Below are 16,015 nucleotides of genomic sequence, written 5' to 3' on the forward strand. Positions count from 1 at the left end.
AGAATGCTGGAAGTTGAATACATCGGGGTATGTTATGTCCTCCAAGAGAAATGAACTGAACATGTATTTTTATGTAAAGCATATCACTCTTGAAAAGTACATCCTACATTTATTGTAATTACAAAGGTATTAATAAAATGGACATGACAGGGTCCAGTTAGGATGCCAGCTAAGCATTTTTCTCAACACCAATATTTCTCTTAATATGAGCACTGAATTTATTTTCTGATTTAAGCATCTCGGTTGAATTTGTCACCCACTTAAATTTTGTTAATGTGGCTGACTGACTAACTGCTGACTAATCAAGAAAGGCTTTAATAGAGCTCTGAAGTGAACTCATACTCTATTTCAACCTCCTACCAAAAGATAGGTTTGGTAACAGAGCTGGGGGCAGGGAAGGCACCATATACAGTGAGACTGAAGGTTCAACCTGGACCTGGTCATGACCCAGAATCTGTGCCCACGGTAGATTTCCCCCTCATTCACCTGGTGAGACACCACCAGAATGTGGGTGATGATAGAGGTACTAGCAGATAGATTTGTGGCCTGAATTAACCTAGTGTTGGAGCAAGAAGTCAAAACTAAGAGGATAAACAGTGAAAATTAAGGTACATAATGCTGTGTATAGCTCTTACTTTCATGAGTAGGCTCACTGACTTTAATGGATAGCAAATACTACATTTATATTTGCAAGACTGCACCTGTAATCTGTATTTTTTGGGAACATTAATAGTGTAAAAATTAGTGTCAAAAGGTGTGTGGAGGGGTGAGAAGATGGGAACAAATGTAGAATCCCAGAAGCCAGCATACATTGGAAACAGAGATCCAGGAAGAGACAACCTGCTATTAAGAGAAGCAGGAGAAAGACCAGCAATTCTCGAGTCTATTCTCCTTAATTACAAACATCACAAGTCCTTTAACATATGCATATTTAAAAAATGTACAGTTGAAAATACACACCTTGCACAATACACAAGAAATGTATACACTGACTTCTAAACAATCAAAATTTGTATTATTCCTTGTTATGTATATACATAGCCCAAATTTCCAAACCTGGGTGCCTCAACACATATTTTAACACTTAAGAAGTTAAGTTTAAAACACGCAAGTATGAAAATTTTGGCCACAGTACACAGATTGAGAGGTTTATCTTCAGGTCCCTAGGAATACTTTTAATATTTAGAAATGTAAAGTTTTTAGTAATGTTAGTCAATCAAATAATTTACCTTTCATTTTCCTTGGTGACTTGTTCAAGTTTTAGTCTCATCTCACCCATCTGTGTCTGAGAACGTAAAATTTGACAGTGAAATTTTACATTTAAATCACAGGGCCTTTAAGCAGTAAAAATCACACACTGAAATACCATTCCTTTAACTTTCAAAAAAATAATTTTTATTTCTGACTAGCTATGTTTAAAGATGGACAATTGTATTAAAGTGATTTTTGTTTTTGCAAGAGAATTAATGGGTAGATTATACAAGTTTTATAATGCAATAAAAATCTTGCATAAATGTTACACAAACATTTTATAGTGTTACAAGTGAACAGTTACAACAGTAGCAAAGTCATCACTAAATTTGGTTTTTTAGAGTTTAATGTTGATGTTCCTGTGTCATGAACTCAGTTGAAGAACACAAACTAATATTTCACAAAATAGGATTCTTGCCACTGCTACCTGCTGCCACATTAGGAATATGTCAACGGGTATATTTAGTCTCTCAATGCTATTTCCAAGAGCATAGACAACATATTGGGCAGGTTTGGCATATTCAATTTCTTTTCATAAAACATCCACTTCTCCCTTCAAAAAGGTGAGTATCCTAATAAAACTTTAAAAGCTAGTTTCCTTCGCCAGAAAATAGTGCTGTAAGCTATTAGTATTAGAGGACTGAAATATTACTACTGATGGCAGCCACAGTGCTCTAAAATTAATGTAATTCTAGAAGGTTGTAATTTGGGCACACCATGTACAAAGCTATAAACTAGTTTCTGGTCTACTTTGTCTTCAGATTATAAGAACATTGGTGTTTAATTTTGAAGCAAACACTTCATTTTCAAGTTTTACAGTCCCATCTTGTATTAACTTAGTTCCTCTTAATACTGGTACTTAAAATTTTATTTCCTAATTTTTAAATGAATATATAGAGATGAACACTTTACATTCAATTGCACGTTTTTTCTTTTAATAAATACAATCAAACCTTTCCCGTGGTATGATTCATACCCGATAGTACTGCAGCTGTTCACTCATTTCCTCCAGATGTTTATCATACTCAGCAATTAGAGGGGACAGTAAGCTAAAAGTGAAAGAAATGCACAAGATACATAATTATAGTTGTTGCAGTGTTCTGGTAGTTACCAGGTTTTACAGAAATGCCCATATCAAACTATTATTCAACCTGAGCCAAACATATTAAAATAAAAATGTTTTTCTCTACTTCCTGATGGAACTATAAATGAACAACCTTTGGTTATTTTTCAACTTAAAGAAAAGTCATTCAAAGTTCAAGTGCATTTGCAAAACTGAGTTTTCGGATATCAGAATTAAGCTACTTTAACTGCAAAAGTGATGTTAAGGCAACATTATATAGTGAAACACTAGAAAAGGGAAATATTAAAATTTAACAGACCATAAACTGTACTTCTGTATGTGCAAGAAAAAAAAAGCAGGAACATCAACTATAAGAGGGTGTAAAATAATGCACCTTAATTCACACACTTTATTTTTCTTCCTAATAGTTTTTTCCTACTACAGTTCTTTTGCTTACTGACAAATTTGCAACCACAAGCAATTTGCACTAATGTTTAAAAATCACTACTCAGTTTGCCCCACTGTCTATATGAAGTCATATATACAGAGAGAGAGAGAGAGAGAGAGAGAGATCCTTCTATAAACTGCCTATTGGAGGTTGTGGAATCTCCATCATTGGAGATTTTTAAGAGCAGGTTAAACACATGTCAGGCATGGTCTAGATAATACGTAATTCTGCCTTGAGTTCAGGGGACTGGACTAGAAGACCTCTCAAGGTGCCTTTCAGTCCTACGATTCTAATTGATACTAATTCTCCTAAATAAACTATTTTACTTTTTCTTCTATTCAGATAAAGCAGTGCCTAGAGACCTCAACAGAGACTGAAGCCATCTGGTGCTATTCACTGTACAAATACTTGCCTCAAACTTTATAAACTAAACAGACAACCCATCCTTATCTCCGTATTATGGACAGGAAAAGAGACATGAACTATTAAGCAATTTGCCCAAAGTGACAAAGGATGTCAGTGGAAGAGATAGATAGTGAACTTGTAACTCCCAAGTTCCAGTCAACTTCCTTAAACATAAGATCAAACTTTGTGAACAGGCTGGAGTTTTTACACATACTGTTGTTAACCTGAAACTCAGAGTACATAGGCCAGCAACAATTCTGGTTTCAGCAGCAAGATCCTAAGGGGTGAAAAGATCCATCACCTGGGGTTAGATAGAAGTTGGTATGCCTCCCACCTCCCTTGTGTGGTGTAGTGGACAAAAGAGAGAGTATTTTTCCAAAACAACAACAAAAAATTTAAGAGCAGTAACAATGGGAAGAGAGAAAAATCATGAACTTTGACCAAGTAACAAGTGAGTTGTGGTTTAATGGAGGTGAGCATAAAACTTGGGCTCCAACTGACTTGAACCTTGGCAACAACTGAACAAAAGAATACCTCAAGATACTTCACTGTCTCTAGGTCAGTGGTTTTCAAACTGTGGGTCATGACCCAGTACTGGGTCATGGCGGCTCTGGTTAGTAGCGCCGAACAGGCCATTAAAAGTCCTGTTGATGGTGCTGCCCAGTAAGGCAGGCTAGTCCCTACCTGTTCTGACGCTGCGCCTCGGAAGCGGCCAGCACCAGGTCCAGCTCCTAGAACCAGTGGGGGCGGCGGGGCATGGGGCGCTGCGCGCTGCCCTGGCCCTGAGCACCAGTTCCACACTCCCATTGGCCAGAAACTGTGGGCAAGAGCCATGCAGAGCTGCTTGTGCGCGCCTCCGCCTAGGAGCTGGATCTGCTGCTGGCTGTTTCCAGGGCGCAGTGTGGTCAGCGGTGCCAGGACAGGCAGGAAGCATGCCTTAGCACTCCCACTGTGTTGCTGGCCAGAAGCTGCCTGAGGTAAGCCTGCACCCCAATCCCCAGCCCTGAGCCCCCCCAACCCAGAGCCCCCTCACTTGAAACCCCTCATCCCCATCCCAGAGCCCAAGGCCTGCACCCCAACCCCCTACCCCAGCCTTGAGCCCCTCCCACACCCCAAACCCTTCATCCCCAGCTCATCTGGGTCATGGGCATCAACAATTTTCTTCAACTGGGTCACCAGAAAAAATGTTTGAAAACACTGCTCTAGGTTCTCTCAACTGGCAGGAAAGAGGTTAAGATACATTTATCGTCGCAGATGATCCACGGGCTCCCAGGATCTGGAAGCTAAAATAGTGGGACCCAAAAGTGAGAGTCCTCAGGGTCCTGGCGACTGGTCCCAAAGGTAAGATGTTGGAACTCAGGAACGCCATGATGTTTAAGGTAAGTGACTAGATGTTAACAGTCTTTAATTTCTTTACAGCTGCTGGTGATCTTGATCCAATTGCCTTGATCCAACGCTGCGCAAAAAGACTGCACCTTGACTGTCTCTATAAATGGACATCCCCTGAGCAACTGGTGCTCAGACTAATTTAATTTCTAAAGACATCTCAGAACCTTGGCATGTGCAAGTAGCTCTACAGGAGCCAGTTGGAACTAATTCCAAATGTCTGTTGGCTGCTTTCCTGCCAAAGTTTTGTAAAGAAGCTTCCCCAATATGGAGACTGAGTTATCCTTTGCCTGAACTCAGTTTTGAAAAATGGGGTAACCTGTCTAACATGTACTAACAACAGTAAATGTAATAACAAACAGCTAAAAGTGCATAGAACATTGTGATAATCATAAGGAGTATATTGAGCATGAAATGAACAAAAACCATGCAACACTTTCATTAGTCAAAACTGTTCAGCAAATCAAGGGGGACTTAAGAAGTTTTTCCTAGTGTCTAACCTAACTGTAATTATAGTCAAGCACTAGAACAAACTACGTGAGAGGTTATGGAATCTCAATTATTGGAGATTGTTTTTAAGAACATGTGAGACAAACACCTGACAGGGCTGATCTAGATAAAGTAGTCATGCCTCATTGTAGGGGACTGGACTAGATGACCTAATGAAGTCTCTTCCAGCCCTACATTTCTATAATTCTGACACAGAGGAAATAGTCTCTCACCCATGTCCAGCTTCCAATTTCCTTCCTCCCAAGGCTAGGTAATTGGATTCTTTGTTTTGTTTTTAAATATATAAAGAAGAGGAAGATTGCTAAAGGTACTTAATCCAGCATATAATCATACCTCCTAAATTCATTTTTATTTACACTTTCGTGATGAGACATTTATAAAACAACTAAATTACCTGCTGAAAATGGCCATGTTCTACTATTAGTGTACATGATAATTTTAAAATAAGATTACCTTTGGTCAGTCAGCCACGGTTCCTCTGTGTCATCACCCCTTACGACATTTTTCTGTAACAGAGTAGTTTGCACATTAATGCACAAAACTAGAAGTTCTTAAACTTGATTTCAGAGCTCAGATCTATGAAGAACTTGATTCTACTCCATTTATACTCAAAACTTAAATCATATCCCACATGTTCAGTTTTAAGTATAAGCAGCAAAGAATCCTGTGGCACCTTATAGACTAACAGACGTTTTGCAGCATGAGCTTTCGTGGGTGAATGCCCACTTCGTCGGATGCAAGAGTGGAAATTTCCAAGGGCAGGTAAATATAAGCAAGCAAGAAGCAAGCTAGAGATAACGAGGTTAGATCAATCAGGGAGGATGAGGCCCTGTTCTAGCAGTTGAGGTGTGAAAACCAAGGGAGGAGAAACTGGTTCTGTAGTTGGCAAGCCATTCACAGTCTTTGTTTAATCCTAAACTGATGGTGTCAAATTTGCAAATGAACTGAAGCTCAGCAGTTTCTCTTAGAAGTCTGGTCCTAAAGTTTTTTTGCTGGAGGATGGCCACCTTAAGATCTGCTATTGTGTGGCCAGGGAGGTTGAAGTGTTCTCCTACTGGTTTTTGTATATTGCCATTCCTAATATCTGATTTGTGTCCATTTATCCTTTTCCTTAGAGACTGTCCAGTGTGGCCGATGTACATAGCAGAAGGGCATTGCTGGCATATGATGGCATATATTACATTGGTGGATGTGCAGGTGAATGAACCGGTGATGGTGTGGCTGATCTGGTTAGGTCCTGTGATGGTGTTGCTGGTGTAGATATGTGGGCAGAGTTGGCATCGAGGTTTGTTGCATGGATTGGTTCCTGAGCTACAGTTACTATGGTGCGGTGTGCAGTTACTGGTGAGAATATGCTTCAGGTTGGCAGGTTGTCTGTGGGCGAGGACTGGCCTGCCACCCAAGGCCTGTGAAAGTGTGGGATCTTTGTCCAGGATGGGTTGTAGATCCCTGATGATGCGTTGGAGGGGCTTTAGCTGGGGACTGTATGTGATGGCCAGTGGAGTCCTGTTGGTTTCTTTCTTGAGTTTGTCTTGGAGTAGGAGGCTTCTGGGTACACGTCTGGCTCTGTTGATCTGTTTCCTTATTTCCTCGTGCGGGTACTGTAGTTTTGAGAATGCTTGGTGGAGATTTTCTAGGTGTTGGTCTCTGTCTGCGGGGTTAGAGCAAATACGGTTGTACCTCAGTGCTTGGCTGTAGACAATGGCTCTTGTGGTGTGTCCGGGATGGAAGCTGGAGGCATGAAGGTAGGCATAGCAGTCGGTAGGTTTTCGGTATAGGGTGGTGTTAATGTGACCATCACTTATTAGCACCGTGGTGTCTAGGAAGTGGACCTCCCGTGTAGATTGGTCCAGGCTGAGGTTGATGGAGGGGTGGAAGCTGTTGAAATCGTGGTGCAATTTTTCCAGAGTCTCCTTCCCATGGGTCCAGATGATGAAGATGTCATCAATGTAGCGTAGGTAGAGAAGGGGTGTGAGTGGACGGGAGCTGAGGAAGCGTTGTTCCAGGTCGGCCATAAAAATACTGGCATATTGTGGGGCCATGCGGGTGCCCATAGCGGTGCCACTGATCTAGAGATATATATTGTCATCAAATTTGAAATAGTTGCGTGTGAGGATAAAGGCACAGAGCTCAACAACCAGTTGTGCTGTGGCATCATCAGGGATACTGTTCCTGACAGCTTGTATTCCATCAATGTGTGGGATGTCTGTGTAGAGAGCCTCTACATCCATGGTGGCTAGGGTGGTGTTTTCTGGAAGGTCACCAATGCATTGTAGTTTCCTCAGGAAATCAGTAGTGTCACGGAGATAGCTGGGAGTGCTGGTGGCGTAGGGTCTGAGCAGAGTCCACACATCCAGACAGTCCTTCAGTGAGAGTTCCAATGCCCGAGATGATGGGGTGTCCAGGATTTCCGGGTTTGTGGATCTTGGGTAGTAGACAGAATAACCCTGGTCGGGGCTCTAAGGGTATGTTGATTTGTTCTGGTGTTAGTGTAGGGAGTTTCCCGAGTAGATGGTGCAGTTTCTTAGTGTATTCCTCAGTGGGATCTGAGGGAAGTAGCCTGTAAAATTTGGTATTGGAGAGTTGTCTGGCGGCCTACTTTTGGTAGTCAGACCTGTTCATGACGACAACAGCACCTCCTTTATCAGCCTCTTTGATTATAATGTCAGGATGGTTTCTGAGGCTGTGGATGGCATTGCGTTCTGCACAACTTAGGTTGTGAGGCAAGCAATGTTGTTTTTCCACAATTTCTGCCTGTGCACGTTGGCGGAAGCAATCAATGTATAGGTCCAGACTGTCATTTCGACCCTCAGGAGGAGTCCATGTGGAGTTCTTCTTGTGCTGTTGGTGGGAGGGTAACTGTGTATCAGTGCCCTGTTCAGTGTTGTCCTGAAAGTATTCTTTGAGTTGGAGACGGCGAAAGTAGGCTTCCAGATCGCCGCAGAACTGTATCACGTTGGTGGGGGTGGCAGGGCAGAAGGAGAGTCCCCGAGATAGGACAGACTGTTCTTCTGGGCTGAGTGTGTGGTTGGATAGATTGACGATATTGCTGGGTGGGTTAGGGGTACCACGGTTGTGGCCCCATGTGGCAGGTAGGAGTTTAGACAGCTTACAGTCCTTTTTCCTTTGTAGAGAGGTGAAGTGAGTAATGTAGATCTCCTGTCTTATTTTAGCGAAGTCCGTTTGTATGGAAGTTTGGTTATAGATGAGAGTCTCCAGGTTGGAGAGCTCTTTTTTGATGTTTTCCTGTTTGCTGTATAGGATGCTGATCAGGTGGTTCCTCAGTTTCTTTGATAGAGTATGGCATAATTTCCTCACTGTGGTCTGTGTAGTATGTAGATAGCAGTGGATTTCTTGTGGACACACCACAAGATCCATTGTCTACAGCCAAGCACTGAGGTACAACCGTATTTGCTCTAACCCCGCAGACAGAGACCAACACCTAGAAAATCTCCACCAAGCATTCTCAAAACTACAGTACCCGCACGAGGAAATAAGGAAACAGATCAACAGAGCCAGACGTGTACCCAGAAGCCTCCTACTGCAAGACAAACCCAAGAAAGAAACCAACAGGACTCCACTGGCCATCACATACAGTCCCCAGCTAAAGCCCCTCCAACGCATCATCAGGGATCTACAACCCATCCTGGACAAAGATCCCACACTTTCACAGGCCTTGGGTGGCAGGCCAGTCCTCGCCCACAGACAACCTGCCAACCTGAAGCATATTCTCACCAGTAACTGCACACCGCACCATAGTAACTCTAGCTCAGGAACCAATCCATGCAACAAACCTCGATGCCAACTCTGCCCACATATCTACACCAGCAACACCATCACAGGACCTAACCAGATCAGTCACACCATCACCGGTTCATTCACCTGCACATCCACCAATGTAATATATGCCATCATATGCCAGCAATGCCCTTCTGCTATGTACATCGGCCACACTGGACAGTCTCTAAGGAAAAGGATAAATGGACACAAATCAGATATTAGGAATGGCAATATACAAAAACCAGTAGGAGAACACTTCAACCTCCCTGGCCACACAATAGCAGATCTTAAGGTGGCCATCCTCCAGCAAAAAAACTTTAGGACCAGACTTCTAAGAGAAACTGCTGAGCTTCAGTTCATTTGCAAATTTGACACCATCAGTTTAGGATTAAACAAAGACTGTGAATGGCTTGCCAACTACAGAACCAGTTTCTCCTCTCTTGGTTTTCACACCTCAACTGCTAGAACAGGGCCTCATCCTCCCTGATTGATCTAACCTCGTTATCTCTAGCTTGCTTCTTGCTTGCTTATATTTACCTGCCCTTGGAAATTTCCACTCTTGCATCCGACGAAGTGGGCATTCACCCACGAAAGCTCATGCTGCAAAACATCTGTTAGTCTATAAGGTGCCACAGGATTCTTTGCTGCTTTTACAGAACCAGACTAACATGGCTACCTCTCTGAGTTTTAAGTATGTATGCTCAATGAACTAATTTTTAGAATTCCCGTGCAATCAAAGAAAATTATCATTGGAACTCTAGATGTGTCTTGGGATGCATACATATGCAGAAATATCACATCACAGAGCAAGGAATCAACTACGCTAGTGAGACTACATATGATTTCTATATTCACTTCTGGATAGAGGGAGACACAAAGGTCATTCACAGAAAAATGGCAAAAAATAGCTAATCTAACAATTTAGCTCTTTGTATATAACGTCAGAAGTGTGCATGCTACGTATAAACAAATCTAGGAGTTGGGCTAACTATTTTTTCTTATAAAGGCAAGGCTTGAAAAGAACTGGGGCAACTAGGAATCTTTCCAGGGCATATACCATCAGCTTCTGCAGAACTTAAGCTTTCACGAAATATAAACAAAACTTTTTAGCCCTTATGGTTGCAAATATACTCCTTTCACATTCGGATGGTTAAACAGATGTACTGTGATCTCCCTAAGTCTGCAGACAGCTCCAATATCTCTGCTGCTCAGAGCAAAAAAACCCCACCAATCAATCACTGTTTGTCAGTTTTCACTGCTGCCATTCAGAACCTATTGCTTAACAGTGAAACTGACAAGACAATCCCATCACTTTCACTGAAATGCTGTTTGGGAAACCCATCAGCAACAGGGTTTGCAATGGACTTATTCACAGAGGTGAATGACCCAAACATATTTCAAACCAGCCTAGGTTGTACTGGTGAAAGACCGATTTTACATTTGTGCAGTGCACATATACTGAGGTCTTACACCAATGTAAATATCCTCAGTGTTGACATGCCCTAATTAAACATACTTGCACAGAGGTAGTCCTCAAAAGGTTCTCTGCTTGATGCTGTCTGAGTGCTGCATTTAGTCTATGATCTGGAAAAAAAAAAAAAAAAAGCCAAACAGTCAGTGTACAAATCTTTACCTAGATTATACGATTGCTTAACTGGGCAGTTAAAAGTAGTTTCATTGATGTGGTGGATTGCAGGCATATGTCTCCCTACATTTTAAGGAAAGTATTAATTTTTTGAAATGTACAGATTCTTTATAAAAAAAAGTCCATCTTTGTAGGCCACACAATTTTTCTTGTAATAAACAGTAAATGCAATTTCTTGCATTACCTTGGTTTTTTTAAAAATATTTTTATAAAGCTGTTTGGCTCCTAAATAATGCAAATACAAGAAAGGTTGCAACATATATGTACACATAGTACTGAAGGAATCAAGCTACTGAGCTAGTCCAATCAGTGAATTCCTTCACATGCAGCTACCCTATTACACCTTAGATAATTAACCCAAGTGAGACTTAGCAAATTTGGGACAGAAAATCCTATGGATAAATGCATCTGGGCATGGCTTGTTACCTTACAGGATGAGATGCGGGGTTGGCAGTTTCCTGGGGGAAAACTAGTTTACGAAAGGGTGCTGGTAAAAACTGGCTTAAATTGGGAAAAATAATTGCATTGGTATCCAGCAAACACAGAATAAATCTTTTCTAACTTTAGATATACCCATTCAAAACTGAAGAGTAGGCGGAGTCTATCCACTACATCCAAGTTGGTATTCTGCTACAGAATGCTGCACAGTGAAATGGACCCAGACTGGTTGTCTGGAATTCAGCATGCTCACAATTGCTTAATGCTTCAAGCCTACAACTCTGCATTTTCATAAAAAATGTTTTTGACTTTTGTTTATATAATATCAAACTGAAACATGAGTGATATGTACAACTTCCTTGAGAAAATACTTAAATATACAGACATTCAGATGTTCAATATTATAGTTATTAGTATTATTCCTCCAGCAGTTTTACTCTTTATTGGTACAACCCTAATTAAATTATAAATCTACTACCACACACAATTAAAACTAAGTAATATAGTATGCATTCATGAACCACATTTTAAGATACAAAATATCTTAAACTAGAACTAACTAGCTTTTCCCAGAATGGTAAAAAACACACACCTGGTAAATACCATGCCATACCTGAGAAGCCGGGGGAGCATGTCTGAGTCAGCTTCTTAGAAGAAGCTGAATGAGAGCACCAATGACATCCAAAAAAAGAGGTCACATTATTTATTGGGGAAGGCCAAATATAACAGGAACTCATGGCAGCACTTTGGGGTCAAGAAAATGGGGAATTCCAGATTGGCTTAATTAGAGTACTGGTACGGCTGTGTGTGCGCATGTGTATGTGAACAAAAAGCAAGAGTTTTGGTTTCTTCCTTGTGTGAGAGCTCTAGCATTTGGCAAACACAAAGCTGTGGGTGACAACAGCTTTGCATGGAGGAGAATGAGAGAGTAAAGCAAAGGGAAATTAAGGAGAAAAATTCCATTAACACAAGGCAATTATTCCAAAATTAAACAAAAGTATACTTCATTTTTTCTTGATGTTTCCCACCTAAAACATGACAATATGAACCAGCAAAACAGCTATACAGCTTCTTGCTAAGGAAATGTTCATGGTAACGCAGCTATTCAAAGAAAATTATAAGAGACAGTGATGATTGTCTTAACTCCTTGATTGCTGCTTCAAAATTTCCAATTTATTTAAATAAGGGTCATGCATGCATGCTTTCTGCAGATAATGAACATACTGCAGTTAACTTTTCACTTTGTTTTGCAAGACCAAAATCACAGATTATTTGCTGCAAATTTTGCAAGGTAATCTTTCTGCACAAAGCAGTAAAGGATTCAGAAAAAAAACTTGAAGTAGTTCAGAAATAAGCACTATTATGAACTTTGGAAAAGAAAAAAAAAAGTCACACTTGAAAGCAACCTAACTTCAGTGTTTTTTGTTTTTTTAAGAGCTCTCACTTCAGTAGTTATTTATGTATATACATGAAATACATTATGGTGTTCTCCAGAAAAATATTTAGAAATCATTCTGTACACCTTTTGTCACACCTCTCCCCCCATCATTCTTTATTACTAAGGATATTTGCTTCAATACAGTATCTACTTCCTAAAGAGGACACGTAACTACTACTACGTTTCTATAATTTTTAGTCGCATGCCTCATCTGAAGAAGAAACAGCTTAAGATGGTATTTCAGCATATATCTGAAGTTGTTTTTTTTTTTTTTTTTAATTATTCCCTTACTTTTGCACATCTGTGAAATCCATATCTTATGTAGGCCCTGATCCTGCAAACAGGGCCGGCTCCAGGCCCCAGCACGCCAAGCGCGTGCTTGGGGTGGCATGCCGCGGGGGGCGCTCTGCCGGTCGCCGGGAGGGCGGCAGGTGGCTCCAGTGGACCTCCCGCAGGCGTGCCTGCGGAGGGTCCGCTGGTCCCGCGGCTCTGGTGGACCTCCCGCAGGCATGCCTGCGGATGCTCCACCGGAGCCGCGGGACCATCGGACCCTCCGCAGGCAGGTCTGCGGGAGGTCCACTGGAGCCGCGGGACCGGCGACTGCCAGAGCGCCCCCCGCGGCGTGCCGCCGTGCTTGGGGCGGCGAAATTGCTAGAGCCACCCCTGCCTGCAAACACTTATTCATATGCTTAACTTCAATGGGACTACTGAAGTGCAGAGAGTTAAGCACACGTGTTAGTATTTGCAGGATCAGGGCAACTCTTGATCACCACATGAGTGCATGTTGGGGTGAGTCTCACCTACTACAAGTCAATGCTATTAAACAGAGCCCCACTATAGGTACCGATGAGGTCATTTTAATAATATCTAACATCGCACATTCTTAAAGCATTCTCCCTATGAATATAATAAACATTCACTATTTTAAAACCTTGTCTTCTCAGCCATGAATCAAAAAACATTGAATCATATCAGATCTACAGTAAGCCTCTAACCAATATCTCACAATTGTAACCTACACTCATGTAGTGTGAGAATATAGGTTAAACTCTACCTTTGTCACTAGGTACTATCCTGGTACTTCTTAACAATAAGGCTTTTGGGAAGTCAAAAGCAAGACTGAAATCCCCAGACAGATTAAGCAAGTTACATCAGTTGGTCTGTGCTGGCCTAGACAGCGTGAGCTCAATTTTGATGGGGAAAATAATGCAAGTATGCAAGTGCAAAAAAAGCAACAATGTCATAAATACCAGGCACTTTATAAAAAAAAAAAAAAAGGCAAATCAAAGCATTGGGCTAGGTGCATGAATCATACAAGTTACTATTCAAAAACACAACCTTTCCCCGCCAATAATGGAAAGAGGATCTGATACAGAAGCTTTTCTTCTCCATTACAGAGGTGCCTTTTTATAATTCGAAAGGTGACTTTTCACCTGAAGTCATCCAAATCAGCTGTTCAGTATATTTCTTTATTTAAAAAATAAAGTTGTGCCATCAGTGGCAATTCTAACCATTATATATTACTCCGCTTGTTCTGTTAAACAGTTTGTTAAAATGCTAGCAGGCATCCTTGATGCAAGCTCTCATTTCCTTCCCTGCTAGCAGTTTTCCCCACATACTAGTAATAGCAGCTGGGATTGCATTTATCTATACCAGAGGTCCCCAAACTGTGGGGTGTGCCCCCCAGGGGGTGCAGAGGACCTGGGCCAGCCCCTATGGGGGCGTGAAGCACCACCCAGCTCCGAGGCGGCTCTGCACCTGGCTGTGGGCCCAGGTGCCCGCCCCAGACTCACCCCAGGTGCGGACCTGCTCTCGGCACCAGCTGGGGGGGTGGGGTGGGGCGTGTGTATGCACAACCCTGAAAAGTTTGGGGATCACTGATCTATACAGTACAGCAGGTCACTTCCTGTTTACAGAATGTAGCCCTATGGACACACCAGGAAAATGCTGTAGAGCTGGAAGTGCTTGTTGTATATTTTAAGTTTAGCTTCCTCAGAACCTTAGTAATTTTATTTATCAATTCTATCAATGCAGAGCATCCGTTACAAAAGAATAATGCTGATACCAGTTTGTAGTGAAGCCTATTTCATGAATAACTTTAAAAAAAAAAGCCTATTCTCACCAGTAAAAGGACAAAACATACATATTCTAATTTCATAGTCCCAAAAAGAAGATTAATGTGGGGCTTCTATGGATACACAAGAATCAAGTTTTATACCATCTAGTTGCATAAAAACAGAAATACCAAGCTCTCAACTCCAGTACTTCCAGTCTACAAATAAGTCTCAAAAGACAACTGAGAAAATTCCCGGCATATGACAAAATTAGGGCTTGTCTACACTTACATTTTACAGCACTCCAATTTACTGGTTCAGGAATGTGAAAAATCTCTCAATCCCTCCCAAGCGCAGCAAGTTTGAGTGCTGCAAAGCGCTAGTGTGGACAGGCTCCGAGCTATTCCTCTCGTGGAGATGGATTATATGAGCTCTCTCCCAGTGCCCGCACATGAGCATGCACACACATCAAAGCGCTGCCACAAGAGCACTCCCACAGCAGCGCTGTGAACTTCTCAGCGTAGACATAGCCTTGGAGAAAGGCATTACTGAATACTGACAGAGAAGAGGCAACACACTGGGAGTGCTCTTCTGCACTATCTTAGACACAGCAGAAGGAAGCAGAAGTCCAAGTAGGTCTCTTCCAACATGTCTAATCCTACAGTGCACATGAAAGCTAAAAGTATCAACGAACCACAGTCAACAGTGAGACTGAATTTTTGTTTACGATTGTTATTGAAGACAAACCAGATTTGTTGACACAAAGTTATTTTCTTAACTAAGTGTTAGGAGAGAGTTTTACAGAAAGTAACTCCCAAAATTACTGTATAACAGAACAGGGTTGGTGGGGGGAGTGTTTGTTTACTCTGGGACTAGGAGGAGGTTTCCTAGTCAGCATCCATCTCTCAAACAATAATCAGGGAGTCAAACACAGTTTCAGGTTATGGAGAAATGTAATTGCAAGACTGTGTTTAAGTGCACCAAAATCTATTTTAAGTCTAGGTGGAGCATGGAGCTTACTTTGATCTCTTAGAAAGTTGATCTCCATTGCCATACTTTAATCTGCACGTGCAGTCCAACGTTGGTAATAAAGAGCTTCAGTAAACTGCTGTTTTTCCAGCTATGCTGCAGAGCCTGCAAGAGACAAAAACAATAACCAATCATTTTAACTATAAACAACAGCCTATTTCGGCGCGTGAGTTTCATTTTGTCCGGGTCTGGCAAAGGGTCACAGCTTCCGCTCTGCGGGGGAAGAGCACAGGCAGCAATGTTTTGTCGGTCAAGCCAATCACCCGCCCCCCTTAGTTAGCGCCAGAGGCAAATCACAGGCTCCAACCCCAAACCAGCAGCTCGCGCTCTGCCCAGGTGTCTCCCGGCCGCTGCACGCCCCGCCCCGCGCCCCAGGAAGTGCCCGTGCTGCTACCAGGGGCGGTGCAGGCTCGAGCTCCGCCTCCCCGCCCGGCACTAAGCGGGAGGGGGACAGCCCTAGGGCTCCGCACGCCCTGCCCCAGCGAACCCCGGGAAGGCAGCGGCTCCTGCGCGGGACACCGCCGCTCCCAGCTGTACGAACCCCGGGGCAGTTCGGCGGCGGGAGACG

General features: G+C 42.3%; 1 protein-coding gene across 12 annotated transcripts in view; it reads right to left on the minus strand.

The window, feature by feature from the left end:
- The window catches only part of SCLT1 (sodium channel and clathrin linker 1), a 104,870-nt gene that overhangs the window by 85,967 nt on the left and 2,888 nt on the right, over positions 1-16,015 (minus strand). For 11 of the 12 annotated variants that reach the window (XR_005599013.1, XR_005599014.1, XM_039539957.1 and 8 more), the window contains exons 2-6: positions 15,439-15,552; positions 10,360-10,427; positions 5,517-5,569; positions 2,228-2,300; positions 1,230-1,285 (exon numbers count right to left, since the gene is read on the minus strand). Coding sequence is in view for 10 of the 12 variants with exons in the window: in XM_039539957.1 (XP_039395891.1) it covers positions 1,230-1,285; positions 2,228-2,300; positions 5,517-5,569; positions 10,360-10,427; positions 15,439-15,472 (284 nt within the window). In the remaining 2 variants the exon portion in view is untranslated. Of the gene's footprint in view, positions 1-1,229; positions 1,286-2,227; positions 2,301-5,516; positions 5,570-10,359; positions 10,428-15,438; positions 15,553-15,988; positions 16,008-16,015 lie in introns of those variants that run through there. The other variant, XM_039539956.1, reaches the window with a different exon arrangement.

This window comes from Mauremys reevesii, linkage group 5 (assembly GCF_016161935.1).
Source record: "Mauremys reevesii isolate NIE-2019 linkage group 5, ASM1616193v1, whole genome shotgun sequence".
Taxonomy (NCBI): domain Eukaryota; kingdom Metazoa; phylum Chordata; order Testudines; family Geoemydidae; genus Mauremys; species Mauremys reevesii.